This window comes from Nannobrachium achirus (assembly GCF_963921795.1).
Source record: "Nannobrachium achirus genome assembly, chromosome: 15".
Taxonomy (NCBI): domain Eukaryota; kingdom Metazoa; phylum Chordata; class Actinopteri; order Myctophiformes; family Myctophidae; genus Nannobrachium; species Nannobrachium achirus.
This window is the reverse complement of record NC_137822.1, coordinates 61,721,355-61,745,318: the sequence shown is the minus strand read 5'-3', so window position 1 is coordinate 61,745,318 and position 23,964 is coordinate 61,721,355. Positions and strand designations below refer to the sequence as shown.

General features: G+C 43.9%; 1 protein-coding gene across 2 annotated transcripts in view; it reads left to right on the top strand.

Annotated features, from left to right (window-relative positions):
- The window catches only part of LOC308300000 (disabled homolog 2-interacting protein-like), a 176,764-nt gene extending 163,535 nt beyond the window's left edge, over positions 1-13,229 (top strand). Inside the window, exons 16-19 of one of the 2 annotated variants that reach the window (XM_080743765.1) lie at positions 2,065-2,202; positions 8,515-8,717; positions 11,422-11,509; positions 11,992-13,229. In XM_080743765.1, coding sequence (XP_080599891.1) covers positions 2,065-2,202; positions 8,515-8,717; positions 11,422-11,509; positions 11,992-12,159 — 597 coding nt within the window. In that variant the 3' untranslated portion in view covers positions 12,160-13,229. The remainder of the gene's footprint in view (positions 1-2,064; positions 2,203-8,514; positions 8,718-11,421; positions 11,510-11,991) is intronic. The other variant, XM_080743766.1, reaches the window with a different exon arrangement.
- Positions 13,230-23,964: the final 10,735 nt, after the last annotated feature.

Sequence of the window (23,964 nt, the reverse complement as noted above, 5' to 3'; positions counted from 1 at the left end):
CACACACACACACACATTCATACACCGATGGTGGAGGAAACCATGCAAGGCACCAACCTGCTCACCGGGAGCAGCTAGGGGTTCAGAGTCTTGCTCAAGGACTCTTCGACACCGACTCTGGGGGAGCCCGGATTCGAACTGGGAACCTTTCAGGGAACCCTCCGTGTTCTAATGACGGTTTCTCTACCCCTGAGCCACTGCCGCCCCCCCACATGCGTGCGTGCGCACGTGTGTTGTTTGTGGGCACGAGTGCGTGTGCGTATGCCTGTGTTAAATTCAGTTCATCTGGGTGGGACGGTGTGTGTGTGTTAGTCGAAAAAGTCGACTCAGTCGACCTCATTACACAAGTCGACTCCCACCAGAGAAAGCTGAAGTTGAAAAAAAAGAAGAAAAAAAACGTTCTATTGTGAAAATAGCAGATCTACAGGCGTTTTGAGCATGTTGATCAGCTATTTTATTTATATTTGAACATTTGGACAATGTTTAATTTGCCATTTTAGAGGTATTAAAAAGTCCTTAAATTGGCACTTTAGAAATGTGAAGATGCTCTATACACTTAAACTTTATGTTGGTTTGTTTACAGTTGAGTGAGAAAACAATGTTTCACATTAATCATTTTGGGACCCCCCAAAATAATTGGGGGGGGTCGTGTGATGTGATGACATCATCAAACGATAATGTTGACTTCAACTCAACTTTTTACTGAGTCGAGTCGACTTGCAAAAATCACAAGTCGTTAATGCCCTAGTGTGTGTGTGTGCGTGTGTGCGTGCGTGTGTGCGTGCGTGCTTGTTTGAAAACATATCACCCTGCTTTCAATCCAGAGACACCTCTTAGTTGTACCCATGTGCATTCCAAGCCTCCTCCCCCTTGCCTTGTGTTAATGTTGTTGTGTTTGCCATAGGGCTGGGCAGATAACCCCCAAAACATTTAGAACCTCTAAGTGAGTTTGCTCATGTAGGTTAATCGAATAATTGAGAAGCGGGTTTAAAGGAGCTATAGTCAACTTTTTCTTGAAAAACGGACGCTAAAATAGAAATAATGTTTTTCAAAAATATTTTATAAAAAAGATTAAGCTTCATATATGTGTTTCTATTGTGTTTCTATGATGATAAAATAATCACTTTGGCCATTGTCAGACTTTGTTTACATCCCTCTTCTATTCTTTTATGGATTGATAAGAGATGTAAAAGTCTGACAATGGCCAAAATGATTATTTTATCATTATTTTATGCTTTGTGTGGTCATTTTTTGCAAAGAAACAAATGTATGAAGCTTAATAAAATATTATTTTTTACAAAATATTTTCGAAACATTATTTTTATTTTAGCGTCCGTTTCAAGAAAAAGTTGACTATAGCTCCTTTAAAATAGCATTCAATTTTATTGTATTTCTCATGTAAGAAGAAATCATCACAAAAACATTCTAATAGATTGTTTATAATTGACTAAATCGATTAGCCACTTAAGTCTCTTAAACTCGCGTAAAAAATAAACAAAAAATCTTGAATTCGTAACCGAGGGAAAAGCTTGAAATAACCGTGATATTGATTTGGGGTCTTATCACCCAGCCCCAGTTTGCATGTTCCCCCCATCTAGGGCTGTCACAATTATTACATAATCGTCTAATCGCAATAATTTGACATAATCGTCATAATTGTTTCCATGTTGAAACATTTTGAGATATTTTTTTAAATTAAAAAAATGTGAAAATAGCAGATCTACAGGCTCACAACGTGTCGCATCGCGACGCGTTGTGAGCTTGTAGATCGTCTATTTCCACTATCAATGTTGTCAAATATGTCAGTAATTTCTTTGTATATTTAAGTTGTGTCATATCTACCATGTGCAACTTCAAAGCCTACAAGCCAAACAGAAATGTAATTGTCAACAACATACACAATTAAATCATTAATCGCAATTATTTGAGTGACAATTAATGGTCATGTAAAATGTCCTAATCGTGACAGCCCTATTCCCCCCCCCATCCCATTTTGCGCTCAGCTCATGTATGTCTGTGTTGTGTTGTGTTGTGTTGTGTTGTGTTGTGTGTTGGTTCCACTAGGCCCCCTCCCCCGTGAACCCCAATGCGCTGGACCGCACGGCTGCCTGGCTATTGAATATGAATGTGCAGTATTTAGACCATGAGGGGATGGAGACCGAGTTACAGAGAAACAGAGAGGATCTGACTCAGGTGGAGAAGGTAAACGACCCCCGACTTCAATAATCCCCGACAACCTCACGCTTTTTTATCTGCTGCCCCGACCGTTCACCCCCTCTGTGACGGTCCCACTCCCTTCGACTCTCTTATTTCAGTGGTTCTCAAAAACGTTCTCATTTCGTAACTCTGAAAGTGTCCGCCCTTACCTCAACCCTTCTCGCGAGCTAGGCTGTTGCCTCCCGCGGTTTTAAAATGCTTCCGTCTTAAAGGACAGCTTTTTTTTAACTGGGGACCCCCCCAGTTGAGGCATTACATTTTGTATAAAACGGTTCTATTGTGAAAATAGCAGATCTACATGCTTTGTGAGCATGTAGATTGGCTATTTTCACAATTTCTGGCTTGAATATTTGACAATTTGGCCAATGTTTAATTTGTCATTTTAGAGGTATTAAAGTCCCTAAATTGGCACTTTAGAAATGTGCAAATATCTTCTATACACTTAAATCGTATGTTGTTGTTTGTTTACTGTTGAGTGAGAAAACAGTGTTGCACATTAAGTTAATCATCAAAAATAATGTGGGGACCCCCCCTGGGGGTCCTGACCCACAGGTTGAGAACCACTGCTTCAAGGAACCGAGAGGGTCCCTGGACCCTACTTTGAGAACCACTATACTCTCTCTATCTCACCTCTAGTTTCCTCGCCTTCTTAAAGGTGCTTTGATATAATCTTTTGGGGGTTTAAAACAAGTGTTAAATATCTCTATATTCCAAATAATATCTATAGAGTGCGTGTTCAATAACAGCTATACCCTAGAGTACACCGCCATCTTGTGGACAGTGTGCTAGGCTATGCCCTAATGGGCATCACCATCTTCTGGCTATAATACATTATTTCCCTGTCTTTAGTGGAACGCCCCCACAGCCCTTCAAATTGATAAACTATCTCATTTCTGTGTACATTGCCTTTAACCCCCTAAAAAATATCACCTGTGGTTTGCAGAAATGTTCAATTTCTTTGGCAACCAGGTTTTGGCAACCAGCTTTTGTCCTTCCTCTCGAGACTCCTTCCTTTACCTTTAAACCACCCTCTAGGGGCGGCATAGCTCAGGGGTAGAGAAACCGTTATTAGAGCACGAAGGGTTCCCGAAGGGTTCCCAGTTCGAATCCGGGCTCCCCCTGAGTTAATGTCGACGAGTCCTTGAGCAAGACTCTGAACCCCTAATTGCTCCCGGTGAGCAGGTTGGTGCCTTGCATGGTTTCCTCCGCCACCGGTGTATGAATGTGTGCGTGAATGGGTGAATGTACTGTAATGCACAATCTATGTAAAGCGCCTTGGATAAAAGCGCTATATAAATGCACCATTTACCATTTACCTCTTGCCATATTTCCTTCCATGCCCATGTCCACTATAATGCGGCCTCAGTCACTTTTAACTTAGCCTCGCGTAGCCAGTCCTGACCCTACCCCCAACTCCATCTGCTAAGTTTGATCCAAATCTGATCAAACACAGACTAACGGAACACCGGGGACTACAATACACCTCCGGGGCGCCAGGTGTAATGAAGTGAAAGCAAACCAAAGTGGACGTAAAGTCCAACCGAGAGGCCACAGCCAACCTTAAAATAGCATCCTCAAAGTTGCAAGTCACGGCGGTAAATGAGCGTGGGTCACATTACTGCACAGCAGGTGAGACAGGAGTCCCAGGTAATGGGCTGTGTGTGCTTTAAAGCTCATCCATGCCTGGCTGTCTGCCTTCGAGCTGTTCCGTCGTAAATTGATTGTAGGAGGGGAGCTAGACTCTAGAGCAGAGGTGGGCAACTTTGATGATGGCGAGGGCCACTATATTTCTGACTTCACTCCAGAGGGCCACATTACATATTGCTACGTCCTACTTTGTCAGGACGATGATACACGACAGAAGAAGAATACAAAAGAAGCAAAAATAGCCGATCTACAAGCTCAAGCTTGTAGATTGGCTATTTTTGCTTCTTTTGAATTTGAATCCTGAATATTTTTTTTTCTTTTTTAATTGGAATCCCGAAATCGAACATTAATTTCAAATGCATTTAGTTATACTTAACTCATTGCATGCCAGGCCCGATAGTCCCGAGATTATTTCAATGTCTTTCCCTGCCAGGCCCGATAGTTCCGAGAATTTCCGCCATTTTGAAAAAAAAAAAAAAAAATATCACATTTTTTTTTTTTTTCAAATTTTTTTTTGGACCCCAAAAAATGTAGTAGGCATGATAGAAATCTCGAAATTGCATGTTTAACCCCCATAGCAACACCATCTATCAAACATGGCAGCCATCTTTGTTTACATTTTAGGAAAACATAATGGCTTGTATCTCATGAATGCCTGAACGGATTTCCATTCGGATTTTTTTGTTTGAAAGCTGTGAGCAATGTGGACACACGTGGTGCATTATCTAGGCATGGGTGTGCATGATCCGTGCACTATGAATTACATGGAAGTCTATGGAGACCAGAGGCACCATAGAGTACGAAGGTATTGTTAAATGGCGGGGAATGTGTTAAGTTAATTTATGAACCTAAAACGTAAATACAAATACGTTGGACATAAAAAAAAAGACCAACATTTGAATACTACTATACTAGTCACTAAGCTACAAATAGACTTGAGTAAATTCAGCCCAGTCATGTTTTTGTATATTTGGAATTGTAACAGCTGAAATCAATAATGTATGATTGTTTTGATGTTAACCAGCTGAGGGCCGCATTTAGGGTAGGTGGGGGCCGCATGTGGCCCCCGGGCCGCCAGTTGCCCATGTATGCTCTAGACAGAGCAAAGGAATGAAAGAGTGGAGGAAATAGAAAGCGGTGTGGAGCCTGAGAGAGGTCAGTCACTCTGTCGCCAGGCGTGAGGCGGGGTAAAGCCCCTATCAGAGTCCAAGGTGAAGAGCATATCACCGCAAATTTTAGGTGTAAAGCTATCCACCTAAAGTGAGAAAATAAGTGGAGGCCATCATAGTCAGGGGGGTGGAGGCCATCATAGTCAGGAGGTGCGACGTTAGTGTAGTGGTTAGTGCATATGCCCTTCGTGCGGAAGGTGAGTGGTTCAAACCCTGCCTAAGCCGACGTCAGCAAGGGGGGAAGACGATAGCCAGCCCCATGGCCTCCCCTAAGTAACAAGAAATCTTGTTAAATACAATGTTGTCAACCAATCATCAAGGACGATGATACACGAAAGAAGAAGAAGATCATAGTCAGTCACGGTGAAGTCCTATTCACCGTGACTGACTGGTCTAGATCGACCAATCAGTGAACGGGGTGATGGGCCGATCTGTCTGAAAGTAAAAACAGAGAGATGTGTCGGGACTCGCGGTGGAAAGCTCTTCACCGCGAGGAATGACGTAACGTTGTAGTTTTATGACTCAAAAAGACTACATTGCGGTGGATAGCTCTTCACCGCGGTACCGACTATGATAGGGGCTTAAGGGAGTGGAACATCAAGTGGAGGGTTGACGGAACAGATCCTAACAACATCCTCAGCTTGTATAATTGATCTTTAAGCACTTTAGCCCTACAGTGTATATGTCACGGTTTGTTAGAGAAACAGGACGGTCGAGAAACGGAGCACTCGTGGTGCCGCACGGGGCGGAGCAAGCGCTCGCCACAACGTCGTCCTCCAGGCGGAGCCGCTCGATTGTCCACGTCATTGCAAGCGGCGCGAAGGCCAGCGGACCTTGGTCCTGCTCTTCGCCCCCGAGCGCCGCAGGCGCGAGTGGCCGCGAAGAGCGGGCCAGGGCCGCGCGGCCGGCGGAGCGCCGCGCGAGTTACGAAGCCGTGGTGAATGCAATCGTTATATTTATGCCCAGGCCATAAGGCCTGGGCAAGCCCACGATAAACGCCCTGTCCAAGTGACTACAATGGAGCTAATGGCTAAGCTAGGCTAGGCTAGGCTAGGCTAGGCTAGGTTAGGCTAGGCTAGGCTAGGCTAGTAAATAAAGAAAGAGAGTCGCAAACGAGTGACGTCAGCGCCTTCACTAGTGAATGGCAGAGCAGTGGCTGTCGTCGCCATCTGGTGGAAAACAAGCGCTCTTACAATGAACGTCCTGAGTTACCCAAACATACTGTAACATATATACTAGGGGTGTAACGATATAGTAACTGAATCGAAAAATCTATGTAATGATATAGAAAAAAAAGCAACAATATAGAGTTTAAGTGGTTAAATTCGAACTACTGCATACTGAGAACTGATTATTTAGAACATAATTATTTACAGTCGTGAAAATGTGTGCAAATCTTTGAATATAATGTATTTTTAAAGCGAACGTTTGTAGCTAAACGTTTGCTTCTGGGGGGTCCCTGGAACTAAATATTTTGAGATGGGGGTCCGTGGCCAAATACGTATGATTTTGGGGGTCCTTCACATGAACAAGTTTGAGAACAACTGACATAGAAACTTCGTTTTTTTTTTTTTTTGTTTTTTTAACCTTAGAAGGATTCAAAAACACTCAAAAATCTGGTCAAGATTTTTCAAAAATAGCAGATCTACAAGCTTGCAGCGTGTCACTCGGTGCCGCGCTGTGAGCTTGTAGATCTGCTTTTTTTCAATGCATTCTCGGTCTAAATTACTTAAAGCTCGCTACTGACATCACGCCTGCCTTGAAACGTCAAGATGCAACGTGTCCGGGGTCTGCAGGAGCGCACAGTTGCAACGTTTTGCTGTGGTGTAAAGTAACTAAGTACATTTACTTAAGTATTGTACTTAAGTTCAATTTGGAGCTATTTGTATTTCAATTTCCGATGCTTTTACTTATTGTACTGCATTTATTTGAAAACTATTGACTTTGTAGATATTTTTTTAATATTACAAAAGATATTGTACATTGACCACAACAGCTCTGTATACATTTCGGCCATAAATAAAGAAAATAGCCGATCTACAAGCTCACAATGTGTCGCGATGCGACACAGTGAGCTTGTAGATCTGCTCTTTTCAAAAGATTGTTATACATTTGAAAACCTGAAATGGGACATTCGGCATAATGACTTCTTTTACTTTTGGTACTTTAAGTACATTTTGATACCGATACTTTTGCACTTTTACTCAATTACATTTTGAATTCCAGACTTTTACTTGTAACAGAGTAGTTCTATATTGCAGTATCGATACTAGTAAAACATCTGAGTACTTTTTTCCACCCCTGAGGTTTTGCCTCTGGCGATGTTCTTCTAAGTCCAGGAGGATTTGCTTGGTCATTTCTCCTGACCAGCAGAAAGCCTGTCCAGAAATCTCTCCAGGGTACAGCAGGAGGTCAAGGAGAGATTTTCCAGGCTTATGTCCCCGGATGGAATAAAATTGTGTAGAGTTTGCAAATTGCATCCTCCCCTCTCCTCTCCTTTAAGCTCACCAGGGCTTTAGGGGTGTTGTTTTTCTTATTTTTTTACGTAACATTGTCGCAGCACGACACGTTGTGAGCTTATAGATCGTCTATTTTCAGCACGCAACAAAGCGCAGAATCAGGCAACACCGCTCTCTGCCGCTCTCTGCCGTTTCTCTGTGCCTCAGTATCAGCTAATCGTTATTATCATTTTATCGTGATGAAGAAAACTCACACTAATCGTATCGTGGAGGTTTACATTTATCGTGAAATTATCCGCCATGTACTGGGATCAATTCGCTGTCACTTGCCCGGTCGGGCAACATGAAAGCAAACATCACCTGCCCGAAAGTTTTATTTACCTGCCGGGGGCAGGTGGGCAAGCCTTAGGCCGGATTTACACTGCAGTCAAATCCAGCCCAAATCCAATTTGATTTGGCCTGACTTTTCACACTGCATTTGCAAGTGACCAGATCTGATCTGTGTGTTCTGACTGATTTTTACAGTGTCAGCCCAAAGCTGCCCTGCGGGGACATATCTGCTTTGGTTACCGTGGTGACAAGGTCGGCATCATGACGCTATGTCACTACGTCGACGCTTGTTGATTACGTTCAGGAAATGCAACATAATAGACCATAGTAAACACACGTTACAATATTGTTTTTCTCTCTTCTTTTCTTTATTCTTCTGTTTCTCTCTGATTTTATCTATTTAGTTCACGTGTTTTCTCTCTTCTCTCTTGTTTTTCTCATTTGCTCAGTGCGCTGTAATCAAATAGCAAATACTCGCGCTCTGTAATGACGTCATTACAGTGGATTTCATGTGACCTGCATGTGACCTGAAAAAAATCGGATTCCCCTTTTGATGTGATTCAGATCTGATTCAGGCTAGATTTCAGTGGCAGTGTAAAGCCGGCCTAAGTGTTCAATGCCTGCATGAGATTGTTCATATCGTCCCATGCCTAACATCAACACTGCTCTCTCCCGTCTCTCTGTGCTCTCAGTACCAGCAGGAGATCATGGTGCTGCAGGACAAGCTGCGTGCGTCGGTGCAGAAGCTGGAGGAGTACGAGATGCGACTGAAGGGCCAGGACGACCAGGCCCAGAAGGTGCTGATGGAGTACCAGGCCCGCCTGGAGGAGTCCGAGGAGCGCCTGCGACGACAGCAAGACGACAAGGACCTGCAGATGAAGGGCATCATCAGCAGGTAGGGATGCTTCACATCTTGTTTTGCTCTGTGTACGCCTCATAGTTGGGTCAGGGGGACCCCTGGGCGTCTTTGGAAGACAAAATATTGTCTTAACCCATTTAGGCCTAGAATTACTGAATGCTTTAACCAGTGAAAATTTTTGGGGGTGAACTACTCCTTTAAAGATTAGTTTTTTGGGCTTTTATGCCTTCATTGATGGGACAGTAGACTGAAAGGAAATGGGGGGAGAGACAGGGAGTGACATGCGGCAAAGGTCGTCCGGATCGGGAATCGAACCTGCAAAACCCGCCAGGCATCCATGCCTTTGTGGCAATGCCTAAGTGGCACAACATCTTTTGAAATGGGGGTCGGCAGCTAAAAAGCTTAGGAACCACTGCCCGCCTGCCTCATCACCGCGGTTCGAATCCACCGCGGTGCATCCGGTTTGACTTGGACTCTATGCAAACAAAATTGCCCATGTTTGGGCGAGGGAAGCCGGGCTAGGGAAGTAGGACGGAGGCTCTTGACGTCCTCCCCATGGGGGCTCCTCGCTGGCAGATGAACCAGTAGAATACAGTGGCGTCAGTTCAGAAAAAGCTAAGGTATGGCAACATGACTGGTGTGCAAGACACCAGTCATGTTGCCATCCCTTAGCAACAGGCATGATACATTTATTTTAAGAAGTACATTCTATTTTTTACCCCCGTTTCTTGGGCTGGATATGGCAGCCTGGAACGGTTGTTCAAGTGCAGCCTAACTTGGCATGTTAGTAAACGTGCCACAATTAGCAATAATGCATTGCACCTGTGCAGCTGACCTGCGGAACCTGGGAATATACCATTTTGTCAAGATGGGGAGAATAAGTGTGGAAAATATAATTATAATACCTTGTTAACTCTTCCCACGCTTTGAACGTTAACGTTCGCCCCATTTTTTACAGAACCTCGATGCCAATACGGCGCTCGTTCGGTTCGTTCGTCTGATGACTGTAAGCTGATGAGGGGTCGCGCGGCCGTCTACTGTAAACACATTTTCCGCGGTGATGGTGTAAAAAATCCATTATGCGTTAGATCAACGGAGAACAATTCACTTCCTTGTTGATTTCCTCCGGCTGTAAGGCTCTGTGGCCAGTGACTGGTCTTCTTCTTCTTCAACACATAACAGGCAAATTCACATTCATTCTCGCATGACGCCGCCCTCTGCTGCCTGGCAGACCAAAGTGCACTATTGCACAACCAAAAAAAATAAAAATAAATAAATAAATGTCTGTCTGTCTATCTACTATAACGTCGCAAAGGTAAGCCGCTTTTTGATGGCGCCAGACCCAATAAATAAATAAATAATCTGGCAGTAGGAGAGTTAAAGTGACCATGTTGTGAAATTTTGCATTTGTAGTTATTTTACTGTAATTTAACAACATAATAGCCAGTACAGTAGACAAAGAGACATTCGTGGATTTATATTTAAAAGTAACTTTTATTTTCCCCCCTGGACCGAGGGTATGGCAGCTGCATACCCCTGCCATACCCAATTGACGCCCCTGGGAGGGGGCACAAAAGGGATATAACATAAAACGAGGATGCGTGTTCACGAGTGGCTCAGACACAAAATCCAATAATGTGAGTCAAATGCTTGGTAAAGTCCTCTTAGTAGAGTCTGTCCATTGCATCACTTCCTGCTGAGAATGGAGCCCCAGACATGGAGCCAGAGGAGCACGCTTTAGGTGTGTCTTTGATGCCAGTGTGGTTCATGAAAATGTTGTCTACCACAGAGCACTTAACTTTTTCCCTGCCAGATTATTTATTTATTTATTGGGTCTGGTGCCATCAAAAAGTGGCTTACCTTTGCGACGTTATAGTAGATAGATAGACATTCTTTTTTTTTTTTTTTTTTTTAAGTGCCTGTTCTGCACTTTCACAGACCAGGTAGCAGAGGGCGGCGTCATGCCATTAATGTGAATTTGGCCGGTCTCGCTTGCCATACATTGAGAGCACTCACTGGCCACAGAGCCTCAGGGCCAGAGAAAATCAACACGGAAGAGAATTGGTCTCCGTTGATGTTAACGCATAATGGATTTTTAAGACCATCACTGCGGACGATGTGATTACAGTACACGGCGGCGCGACCCCTCATCAGCTTAAGGACATCAACAAGGTAAACGAACGAACGGCCATATTGGCGCGGCGCGACCTCGAGAATTGGGGCAAACGGGAACGTCCAAAGCAGTATAAGAGTTAATAAAGCCTGAATGGGTCTGAACAGCCGAGCACATGCTCTCTTTTAGGGAGAAGTGTTACCCACTTTCAAGTTCCCAGTGCCAGTTCAGAACTGGGTTTAGACGATAAAATAAAATCAAACGTTTTTTTGGAAAGTGAAATATCCCTTTAAGGCCTTCGGTAGGGCGTTCCACATTTTCCACATCAGTCACGCATAACTCTAACCCCAATTCCTAAATGTCATAACCTTAAGACAATAATTTTGCTCTTTAGGCCCAGGGAAATTGTCCTTGCAATGTGTATCTCTCAAATTCTACTATAGTTGTGGGGACATTTCACACACACACACACACACACACACACACACACACACACACACACACACACACACACACACACACACACACACACACACACACATACACACGCGCGCGCGCGCACAGCATGTCACATCAGAACATGGAGACCACAAACATCAGCAGCTTCCTCTGTGTGTGTTTCCCCAGGTTAATGTCGGTGGAGGAGGAGCTGAAGAAAGACCACTCAGACATGCAGGCGGTGGTGGACTCCAAGCAGAAGATCATTGACGCACAGGTCAGTCAAACAGCGCCATCTGCCGTGCGGCGAAATCCCTTGCGGTTTCAGTTAACCCAGACTTGGAACCACTTAAACCAGTGGTTCTCCAACTTTCTGGGCTTCAGTACCCCTTTTTTCCTGATTTCTGAATCCAAGTACCCCCTCTAATTGACGACAGCATTTTGATTAGAAAATACTGACTTCAAAAGTCCAGTTTTGATGTCAATATGTTGAAAACAAAAGTAAGTAGCCTATATTGTTTTGTGTTTGTGCTAGTCAACATTCTTCATTTGGTTAAAAGCTTTACAGAGCAGCACATTCACATACATGTGCTAATGTTTTATCATTAAACATAGCATAGCAGTAAAATAAACCATTACAATTCATATGTCCATATGTCCGATGAGGTTTATATTTTCCTGTCTTTGTCATAAAAAATCTGTCAAATCCGGCAATTTCTGGTCTAACGCAATCTTTGGTGTGTGTGTGTGTGTGTGCAGGAGAAGCGCATCGCGTCGCTGGACGCGGCCAACGCCCGCCTGATGAGCGCCCTGACGCAGCTGAAGGAGCGCTACAGCATGCAGAGCCGCAACGGCATCTCCCCCACCAACCCCACCAAGCTGCAGATCACCGAGAACGGAGAGTTCCGGAACAGCAGCAACTGCTAAGGCCCGGGGACTCAACGTTTGACTGGTGTGTGCGTGTGTGTGTGTGTGTGCGTGCGTATATACGCGCACGTGTATAAGAGGGAATGCCGTTGCCTATAAAAGAAGACCCTACCTTTTACGGACGCTCACGCCGAAGTTCTACTCCGTCGGACGCTGAGAAAAGAAGCCAGACGACGATGCGTCGCGGCTCGCGCGGTGCTATCATGCGACGCTGTATAAATCCGACGTAAGCGGCGTAAGAGTGTGGACCTAACGCGACGGAGAGGGGCCAACCAGAGGAGATGAGGACCTTTTAGCAAAGACAACAACCCGCCAATGGATCGGAGAGGACCTTCTCACCCCGCGGGTGATGGTCGAGTGGAAAGCTTAATGTAGATAACGGAACTCGGCGGTCCGTCGGTCCGCCTGCTTTCGACGTCGTAAACAGTCGGACGGGACGATTGAAGCCGTTGTACCCAACGGGGAACGAACCACTATATTAATCAACGAACACAACGATGAGCGTCAAGAGACTGTCTGTCTGTCACCCCCCCCAAGAAGCAACCCCCCTCCTCTCTCCCCGCCCCTTCCTACCTGACAACCACATGGACCTATATAGTTTAAAAAAAGTCAAAACAAATGGTGACAAATAACTCTATTACAGGACTGGGAGAAGATTCGTTTTCCAGTCCTATGTCCTTATTCTTTCTTTTTTTTTTTTTTTTTTTGAAAAAAAAAGAAGAAAAATTTATAAAAACAACTAGGAGGTTAAAAAGATATTTTTTTAATCCGAAAACAATCAACTCACTTTTTGCTTTCCTTTTTTTCAGTCCTTGGGTGTGTTCCAAAGTGGCCCCAACTACCCCTACCACCACCTACCCCTCTCCCTATATCAGTGTTTCTCAACCACTGTGCCTGGGGACCTTTGGTGTGCCCCTGAGAAGGGTCAAGTGTGCCCCTTGAAACTGCTTGAAAGCAAGCATTGTATTTATCATTTTAAAAATGATTTAAACAGCCGATCTACAAGCACACAACGCCTCGCGGTGCGAGCCGTTGTGTGCTTGTAGATCTGCTGTTTTCACTACTGTTGTGCGACAGCCTTGTATGATGAAGCAGGGCTTTACGTTGCGAAGAAACATACAAATTTGAAACTTGGTAATACAAGGTTTATTCCCGACAGTGACGATATTTACACCCCCGTATTATGTTTGGTGTGCCCATGGATTCTTGGGACATGAAAAGTGTGCCCATGCAGAAAAAAGGTTGAGAAACACTGCCCTATATCCCCCCCAATTCCCTCGCGACCATCGAGGCATAGCTTGCTACTCCCACGTTAGTGCACTTTGTGAAAGATATTGGTACCCGAGAAACGCCTTAAGAACGGAACACACCTCGTCTTTACCCACCTTCCCCCCACCCCGACTTCCCTGCAAAAAAAAAGAAATACATAAAGTAAAGGCACAACTTATACTGTGGATTTGTAAATGGAAATATATATTGTACAAAAACAACATCACTTAATGTATTATAAACACTAAAGTAAAGAAAATGAAATTCTATGTGATGCTATATTAATGAAATTGAAATATAGATGTATGCATTTTGTTTTCTCCTTTTGTTTTCCTCTATAGAGTATTCAGTACATACATACCTATATTTGATAGTATCAAATATGAAAAAGCAGCCCTTTATTTAGGAGTGAATTCTTTCTATGTTGTTTTTTTTATGATTTTATTCCTCTCCCCCCCCCCCCCCCCCCCCCGCCCCACCCCTATGGAATGACTGAAGCTTTTATGTGCTGTGAGGATAAAATGGGTTAAGGGCAGTGATTGATCCGCGCCGTCCGCCGCCCATCAGTCGAAAACAATCTGTATAACTCCTTTTAATCCAGCCCTGATGCTTTAAAACTTTGGACTGGGAAGAGTCTGCAGCTATAGCAACGTAGAATGCACTTCAACTGGTGTGTGTGTGTGTGTGTGTGTGTGTGTGTGTGTGTGAGAGCGAGAGAGAGAGAGAGAGAGAGAGAGAGAGAGAGCGTGTTCACACTTGGTTCTCTATGCAGAGCTGGCGAGATGGAAAGAGTTGCGTGCAGTGGGTTGTCAAAGAACCCATACAAGTCTCGCGGTTTCACATAGTCACGCAAGCTTCATCTATACCTGTAATGAGGATTCAACGTTTGGAACGATTGCTGCAGTGTTTGGAATAACCCACTGAGCATTTTTCCGGGCTATTACACGCCTAAAATACGTCAAAGTGGCTAGTTATAACTGGGTTATAACTGGTCTAAAAGTTAATATTGGTTTTAGATGGCAAGTCTTAGCTTAGACATTGAGATACTGTCGGTGGGCAGGCAAAATGGTGGTTAAAAAAAAGCACAAACCCACAATCTTTGTTTATTCACCGTTGCTGTAAAAAAAGAAATGGCTGGATGGAATGAACAACGAAGATGACGCAACTCTTTCTCTTCTCATAGTAATTCACCCTTTGTTAGCCTTCTGGTTGGTCCCTGACTGACCAACCAGCAGGCTCCATCTGCCTTGTCCCGCCCCTGGTTCCACCTTTTTATGTTGAATCTTTGGAGAAATAAAAACATTTAAAAACATGCTGAGTCACTATACTGCCACTGAGCAGCTCCATTTGACTGAAACCAAGTTAGAAATTAGAATTGAACATGCAGAATAACAATAGCAAGCAACTGAATTAAAATGGTAGTGGATGGAGTGTCCCACAGAGTGTCCCACCAAGACACGGCAACCAATGGGTGTGAAGAGGGGCGGGACTTGACAAATGGTGAATTGGGTTTGTTTGTTTGGTCTTCCGGGCCAGCCGTTGTGGGGGGGGGGGGTGAGCTAAAAGAGAGGAATGTGTTTTAGACACGATGCTATTATGCTAATACACTGGACTTTTGGGGTCGTAACGATGGCCTCCTGAAGCAGTGGTTCTCAACCTGTGGGTCGGGACCCCCAGAGGTGTCCCCAAATTGTTTGGGGGTGGTCCCCGGACGTTTAGCTAAATGTTAACATTTCTCATTCAACAGTAAACAGTCCAACATACAGTATAAGTGGTATCTGCACATACCTAAAGGACTATTTAAGGACTTTAAAGACCTTTTTAGTAAAATTGTCTAATATTAGAGGCATGGAATAGATCGAGTCAAACTAAATGTAATGCCAGCTCCTACGAGTGTTTGTGTTGGGTGGGGGGGTCCCCAGTTATTATTATTTTGGGGGTCGCGGCCTGAAAAGGTTGAGAACCGCTCTCCTAAAGAAGTGACATTCTTCTCTCATCCCAGTGACATAGCTCTTCTACTGTTCATGTCCCTCTTCGAGCCCGAACGTATACTTTGTCGTACGCCGGTGTCGGCGCAAGGCGGAAATAGCCGATCTACAAGCGTTGTGCCGCGCTGTGCGCTTGCAGATTTGCTATCCTCGCCGCGGTATGAATGGCGCGTCGTCGTCCACACCCTCTCCTCTGAATGTGAAGATGCCGAGTCACAAGGTGGTCTTAAAAAGAAAAACGGGGTGTGTACTCTCCTTAACTCAAGTCGATCTTGTCGTTGCCATCCGATTCCATGCCATTTTTAGCATCTATATTTTGTATATTTTTGTATTTGTTGTTTTTCTTACCTTTTAAACAGACCTATGGTATATAGAGTGAAAAGGCGCGAGAGTCCGCATGCTTGTTCATCCTGGCACTGTAGCCAATGATAGTGTCAGTGTCACTTTCTTTTGTTTTCTACTCGCCAATAAGACGATGAGGATGATTAGAGACGGATATGCCTCGCTGCAGATGAGTACGGTCGATGTCATGACAAACTGAGTGTATCGTGAGACTGGAGAAGCCTGAGAAATTGTAAATAAAATGTTCACAATATTTTTATCTTATGTCAACTGAGTTTTTTTCTTTCTTTTTTTTTGTAAATGTTATCCTGTGCTCAACTCTGCTGTATCAACGCTATTGATATTGTACATATTATATACAGTAGCTCAGTCATCTGTCACCTTTGCTCGACAACACCTATGCATTCTAGCTCACCTTTCCAGTCAGTATGCTATACACGCCTTTGTTGAAAAAAACTCGTGTTTCGTATCGGGAGTCTGACCATTTCCCTGACATCCGTAGAGATAGACTAGAGACGCATGTCGCGGCGGTCGCGATAACCTGGATTAATACTCAACGTTGGCTTGGAGAACAGGAACAGAGATGTACATCTCGGTCAAAACGCCAAGAGAACCAAAGAAGCACAATCCCATTTTCTCAGCGGTTCTAGCCTCACTATGAAAGTGCATGATCAACGCTTAGTCAGCGTTTCCTTTGCTCGTTTCGTTTCAAACAAATCGCCTGTTTTTGACAGTGCAAAACCGTCAAAATACTGAGTCTCGAGTGTCGAAAGGGGAACCGCATTAAAGGGACTGCTCACTGACGCGGCATTAGATCGGGCGAGGATAACACCCAAACGACTAACTTTGGGGTACGTTTAGTTACTGTACACATCGCCTCTGTCGGGTGGAAACGTCATAATGTCCAAAGCTGTTACTTTCCAGGGTTCAAACTCAAAAGTCGCAGGAGTAGCAGATCGACAAGCCCTAAACGTGTCATTTCGCGTTTTGAGCTTGTGGATCTGCTACTTTTGAAGCTTTTTGTATGACGTACCTGTTGTGTCATCAGGTAGGGTGTTCATTTTAGAAAAAGAAGGCAAAAAGTTGGTACTATGCCCCACAGCAATGATCATGCTAACATTGCGTGAACCGTTCCTAACTGTTAGGAACAGTTAATGCAGTGGATCCTAACTGTGCAGAGCTTGTTAGAGAGGCAGGGGCTGAAATTTCTAAAAGGGCCTTTTTGGTGGAAATATCGAAAATAGCCGACCTCCAAGCTCGCAACATGTCGCAGTGCGATGTGTTGCGAGCTTGGAGTTCGGCTATTTTCGGTACTTGATACCACACTAAACTAAGCATAATCAAGTGAATACTGAGTTTGGACAAGCAATTCTCTTGAATTTGTGTTTCTTTCACCATAGTAAAAACTGCATTCATGGTCCGGAGAGGGCCTTTTTTTTACATGGGGATAAAAGGGATGTCTGTGTTAATGGGTTAATACGGTGCCCGGGGAGCAGTTAGCGATTAAGCGTCTTGCTCAGTGACACTATGACTCCTGATTCCCAGATGGCCTTCCATTCAGCGACTGCATGGCCACCCTCCCATAGCAGACTGCTAGACGTATCCATGCCATCTTCTGGTACCAAAAGCCGCTCTCTGACTTTGGACTCTGGATGACATTTTGACCAGTTAACCAAAAGATATCACAAACCGTAGTATCCTGTATGCCACACTGTAACATCACCAACACAAAGAAAGGTCAGAAGGGCCCATTCGCCATGTTTATTTGATGTTTTATTTGATCTGCCAGCTTTCTGTTGATTGTGCCCAAACATTCCTATATTTCTATTCCGCTGCTGCTGATTTTAGAGTCGGAGACCGTAAGAAGAGCCACGATGGATTAGGGCATTCACGAATAGTGATTTTTAGTATTCGAATTATTCGACCTCAAAGTATTCGAATAGTCGAATATTCGACAGGACTGTCCAAACTGTCAAATATTAAGTAAGCAAGAGGCAAACATTGTGCGTTGCGAGGCGTTGTGAGCATGTAGATCTGCTATTTTCACAATATTTATCTGTGGAACCGAGTCACATTAAATGTAATACCTCCAATTCCAAGTGCTTGTCAGGGTGGGGGTCCCCAGTTCAAATATGTTTATTTTGGGGGTCGCAGCCTAAAAAGGTTTGAGAACCCCTGGTATAGAGCATTAACAAATTCATCCACCAAGGTCATTGACAAAAAAAAAAGCGAATATTCGACTTCGGTGAACAACGTCGAATAGTGACTTTGATATTCGAATATCCGACTATTCGGATATTTGGTGAATGCCCTACGATGGATCATGCCTGATTTGTATTTGGCTGCGTTATCGCCCAACGAAAATAGTTGTATCTCAAGCTCACAACGTGTTGCGGCATGTTGTGAGCTTTCTATTTATTTTCTTTTCTTCCTTTTTTTTGTTCTTTTGGTGTGCGGACACAGGCGTACAACTGAAGTATAAAATCTCCCTTCAGTCTCAGTAGCTTCAATATGTCCACTCGTAGTACAGTCAGACCCACACACACACACACACACACACACACACACAAAACAAGATTAAATGTCTATAAAAGTAAAAGATGTTGTATGTTTTCTAATATCTTGTAGAAAATACTTTTGTAAGTATGTTGAAAGTAAAAAAAAAAAGAGTATTTGCTGGATTCTGCTTCCTTTAATGACAGTGACGAAACAATAATGTACAGAGGAATTTGTGTTGACGATACAATAATGTGGCTGTGCAATTTATGTACATTTGCAACTAGACTTATTAAAGTTTTATTTAGCTATTTTAAGTCTTGGCTTTATGTCTTTCTTACCGCCAGGGGGTGTAGTGGGGTCACTTCTCGATAACTAGAGATGTCAAATAACTGTTTTGTGATGCAAAACTATGATCGCTTAATCATTATGAATGAGTTTCATCCATTCACATTTCTCCCTGTACTGGCTCCTGCTTGCCAATACGACGTTTGACCGTGTCTGTTTTATGTTATCTTTGTTTTAAAAAGAATACCCAGTAAGTAAAGTGTTTTACTGTAGATTTATCTTTTTGAATTTCCACCTTAAATGATTATAACCCCTGGTGCCCATGCAGGTGTCAGTCCCACCCTGGAACCCCCTCAAGGACCCCTGGACTTTGACAGACAGACAGACGCCTCCCATGAAGCCCCATGCACTGGTTCTCAACCTGTGGGTCGGGACACCTAGAGGGGTCCCCAAATTATTTTGGGGGGTCCACAGATGATTAGCTTCATGTGCAACATTGTCTTCTCTCTCAACATGTAACAAACCAGTTTACGTGTATAGAGGGGTATATTTCTAAAGTGACGATATGAGGACTTTTTAATACCTCTAAAATGAGGTATTAAAAATTGAGGTCCATAAGAGCATGAGTTCAAACTAATGAGTCCACAGTGTGTGATTTACACAGAGGCTCCAAACAGCACTAGCTAAATGTACAGAGCTTTTCTCTTGACCTCACAATACTTTTTTTTTTTTACCTCACTTTACATTCTTTCTGTAACGTATTCTCACATTTGTCTTTCTTGGGTTTATTCAACTCCTTTTGTCAATTTCAGTATCAGTACAGTCATCAATTATAAAAAAAAAAAAAAACAGATTATCCTTTTGTTCACTACAGAAGAAGCGTATCTCATGCTTCTTCTGTGAAATAAACAAAAGCAAGACAAAAGTCAATCTCAAAAAACACTATTGAAAACGAACTCTTTCTGCACGCGAACCGTTCTCTAATGCCTCATTCACACTACAGATATATAGTTGAACGTTTAGCTTGGTAATTCAATGTAATCTCAATGGAAACCAGCTTTAAAGCTACAGGACACACAAAGAACTTTGAAAGTCACGCACGCACGCACGCACGCACGCACGCACACACGTGTGTGCACGTGCACTTTATTTATTTATTCATTCATTCATTCATTGAATGAATGCGTTCGTGGAACGAATGCTCACTACGGTCATCTGTATTTTTTACGCGCTGGGAAACCCACCTTAACGCCCTCATTAGCATAATGTATGCGAGCATAATGTATGCGAACCATACCCAAACGCATTTCCAAACCATGCCCCGCCCCTAATTTGCATACGCCGACTAAGCTCCTCCCCTTCATTTACATACGGTCGTCTGCTTTTTTTACGCGCTGGGAAACCTACCTTAACGCCCTCATTAGCATAATGTATGCGAGCATAATGTATGCGCACCACACCCACACGCATTTCCAAACCACGCCCCGCCCCCAATTTGCATACGTCGACTAAGCTCCTCCCCTTCATTTACATACGGCCGCCTGCATTTTTTACGCGCTGGGAAACGCCACTTAACAGCCTCATTAGCATAATTTATGCGGACCACACCCACACGCATTTCCAAACCATGCACCGCCTCCAATTTTTTTAAGTCGACTAAGCTCCTCCCCTTCATTTACATACGGTCGTCTGCTTTTTTTACACGCTGGGAAACCTACCTTAACGCCCTCATTAGCATAATGTATGCGAGCATAATGTATGCGAACCATACCCAAACGCATTTCCAAACCATGCCCCGCCCCTAATTTGCATACGCCGACTAAGCTCCTCCCCTTCATTTACATACGGTCGTCTGCTTTTTTTACGCGCTGGGAAACCTACCTTAACGCCCTCATTAGCATAATGTATGCGAGCATAATGTATGCGCACCACGCCCACACGCATTTCCAAACCACGCCCCGCCCCCAATTTGCATACGTCGACTAAGCTCCTCCCCTTCAGTTACATACGGCCGCCTGCATTTTTTACGCGCTGGGAAACGCCACTTAACAGCCTCATTAGCATAATTAATGCAGACCACGCCCCCAACCTCATTAGCATAATTAATGCAGCCTCATATACATAATAATCAGGCTCGCCGCCCCGCACGCGATGACACCTTCGGGGACCCCCGCTATTTATTTATTTATTTATTTATTTATTTATTTATTTATTTATTTATTTATTTATTTATTTATTTATTTATTTATTTATTTATTTATTTATTTATTTAGGAAGGAAGGAAGGAAGGAAGGAAGGAAGGAAGGAAGGAAGGAAGGAAGGAAGGAAGGAAGGAAGGAAGGAAGGAAGGAAGGAAGGAAGGAAGGAAGGAAGGAAGGAAGGAAAGAAAGAAAGAAAGAAAGAAAGAAAGAGCCTAAATTTACGGGGTTCTTAACGAGGAGGCAGTTAATTAATCAATTAATTAAGGCACGCACGCACGCACCACGCCCACACGCATTTCCAAACCATGCCCCGCCCCCCCATTTGCATAAGTCGGCTTAATTTACATAATTAATGCGTGCGACGCCCCCAAAACTCATTACGTCAGGCCCACTCGTTAAGTCAGACTCCTCCCTCTTGTTGAAACCACGCCCACTCGTTAATAGCAGATCTACAAGCTCGTAGTTGAAACCACGCCCACTCGTTAATAGCAGATCTACAAGCTCACAACGCGTCTTGATGCGACGCGTTGTGAGCTTGTAGTTGAAACCACGCCCACTCGTTAAGTTCGACTCCACCCCTTGTATTTGCGTGTAATTACCACGTCAGCGCGGTGACGAGAACGCTTGACATGCGGCCTTATTTAAGGAAGGAAGGAAGGAAGGAAGGAAGGAAGGAAGGAAGAAAGAAAGAAAGAATTTGCCTAAATGTGTGGGGTTCTTAACGAGGAGGCAGTAATTACACACGCATGCATGCACGCACACACACTTTCTTTGTTTATTTATTTATTTATTTATTTATTTATTCATTCATGTGTCCGTTCATTCATTATATATTTATTTATTTATTTAAATACTCTGTTGCTAGTATCCACAACTTTCCAACATCCCATAATGCATTGCGCAGAAGTTGGATGGAGCTTCCGTGAGCTTGTATGTGGTATTTAATACCAGTAACACGAGAAGCCAGACAGCGAGTTTGGAGACGGTAGCACGCTGCAAAGCGGAGTTATGGCTCTTTAAAGCCCAGCCGATCGATAGGCAGACGCCTGGGGGGGGGGGGGGGCGGAGTCCAGGGGCGGAAATAAATAAATAATTAATTACATAAATAATCAGTCAAGGAAACATAGTCGGGAAATAAATAATTAAACCAGTAAGACTCCCTAATATATACTGACTGCGTAGCGATTTGCGTGATTTTAGGGCAAAATCTGTAGGAGTAGTGTCCAAAAATGGGTTTTAAAAAATCGGCCTGAAGGTGGCGCTAAATCGGACAGATCCATGTTGATGACATGAGTGTAGAGCAAGTGTGTACCGATTTGTGTGATTTTAGGCCAAGATTTGTAGGAGCAGTGTCCAGAATGAGTTTCGGCCTCATGGTGGCGCTACAAGAGGATGTGAGAATCGATGGGTGGAGGGCAAGGACTGTCTGTGCAAAATTTGGCACGGATCGGATCAGCGGTTGCGGAGATATGAGCAGGGCAAAAGTGTGACGGACAGACAGACAGCTGGTCGAGGTTTCGATAGTAACTGCGACCTGACGGTCGCAATTTATCAGTCAGTGGCGGCGCGCAGTTGGGCCTGGTGTGGAGACAGGCAGTGGCAAAACTAGCCCCCGGTGTGCCCCGATGCGAGATTTTCACCAAGTGCCCCACAACAACAACAACAACAACAACAACAACAACAACCACCTTTTTTCTACAGCGCAAATGCAGACAGCGCAAATGCGGGACACCAGGCTCCAATAGAAGACATCTACACACTCGCCATCTAATTCATGACAATATGTAGCCCAACCAAGTAGTGTCTCACTGTCTCCATCTCTCTCTGGTGCTAATGAACTCTTCCCTATGGCACTCCAACACAACAACTCTGACATTAGTCTTCACACTACAAACATCACCACGCCGTTTTTCCAAAACAGCATTATAAATATCATCCATTAAGACAACTAGGCCTACATTAATGACAGCACACAGTTTAATTGACAGTGATGCATCACTGCAAACCAGCATTATTTATATTAATTACTTAACTCACCTGCTAAAGTAAGGTGGATGACAACAACAAGACCAGTTGGGCACGTTTTGTTCCATATTCCACAGTGTCTTGGTTTTAGAGAGCATGGCAAATATTAACTGTTCCCCAAAGTCGTGTGTTGAAACTTTATATTCCATAATGCCCGAGAGTGTTGTTTTTACTTCAGAAGTTCAGAACGTCTCTTCAGCCTGTGTTCCGTCAGCAGCACTAAGGGGCCCTGTCATAGCTTCCTGTCATACCAGTGGACATTTCAAAACAAGAGTCATTGTATTGGATATTTGTAAAGTGATCATTCAACACATGTTTTATTTTGAAAAGGTAGCAGCCTACTACAGGAAATAGATGCAACAGATCAGGACAGAAGCGGCTCCGTCTGTATACATTGTTATTATTAGATTATTTATTTTTTCTCCTCCACCTGCGTGTGCCCCTGGACGTCACGGGCCCTAATGCGCATGCGTCGGCTGCGTCAGCGGTAGTTACGCCCCTGGAGACAGGGATAAAGGGATCAATACTGCATTAGATAAATAACCCACATTTACCCAAAACAGCTGATCCACAAGCCCAGTAGATCGGCTGTTTTTATTGTTTCCCCCTGACTTAGTCTTTTCTAGGATCACCTTTTAGTTGAGCTTGTACCAGTGAACTGTACTGTCAATGACACTGTATACCTTTGACAGTCCTATATCAATAATTCGTTCATTCATGAATGACTTCCCTGTGGAAATAAGCCAAAAACATTACTAGGATCACCTTTTAGTTGGGCTTGTACCAAATCATGTTTATTACGTATCTATCTATCTATCTTCCTAAGTCACATGCATTCACATTGCAGTGAACGCACGCACGCACGCACGCACGCTGCGCAGGTCAGCTGGCTTTTTCTTTTTTTTTTTTTTTTTCTCTCAGAGCTCCAGACTCAGACACCGAGGTCTCGGAGGGCACCCAGGCCGGACTGCGTGCTCTGGCTGCGGCCGCAAAGCGGCCGCGGCCCCCCTCAACCCCCTGGAGCCAGGTAGAGGCTGCTGAAACAGAACCAGTCTGTAGGTCCCCACCAACAGATGTCGCTCTACCCAAGGAGTCACTCACCTGACACACCAGGAAGTGCAGTGCACCAGTCTGTGTAGGAGAAACGTTGTCACAGTAATCATTGCGTCAGAGTGCTTGTTCAGTAACAGTGTTAA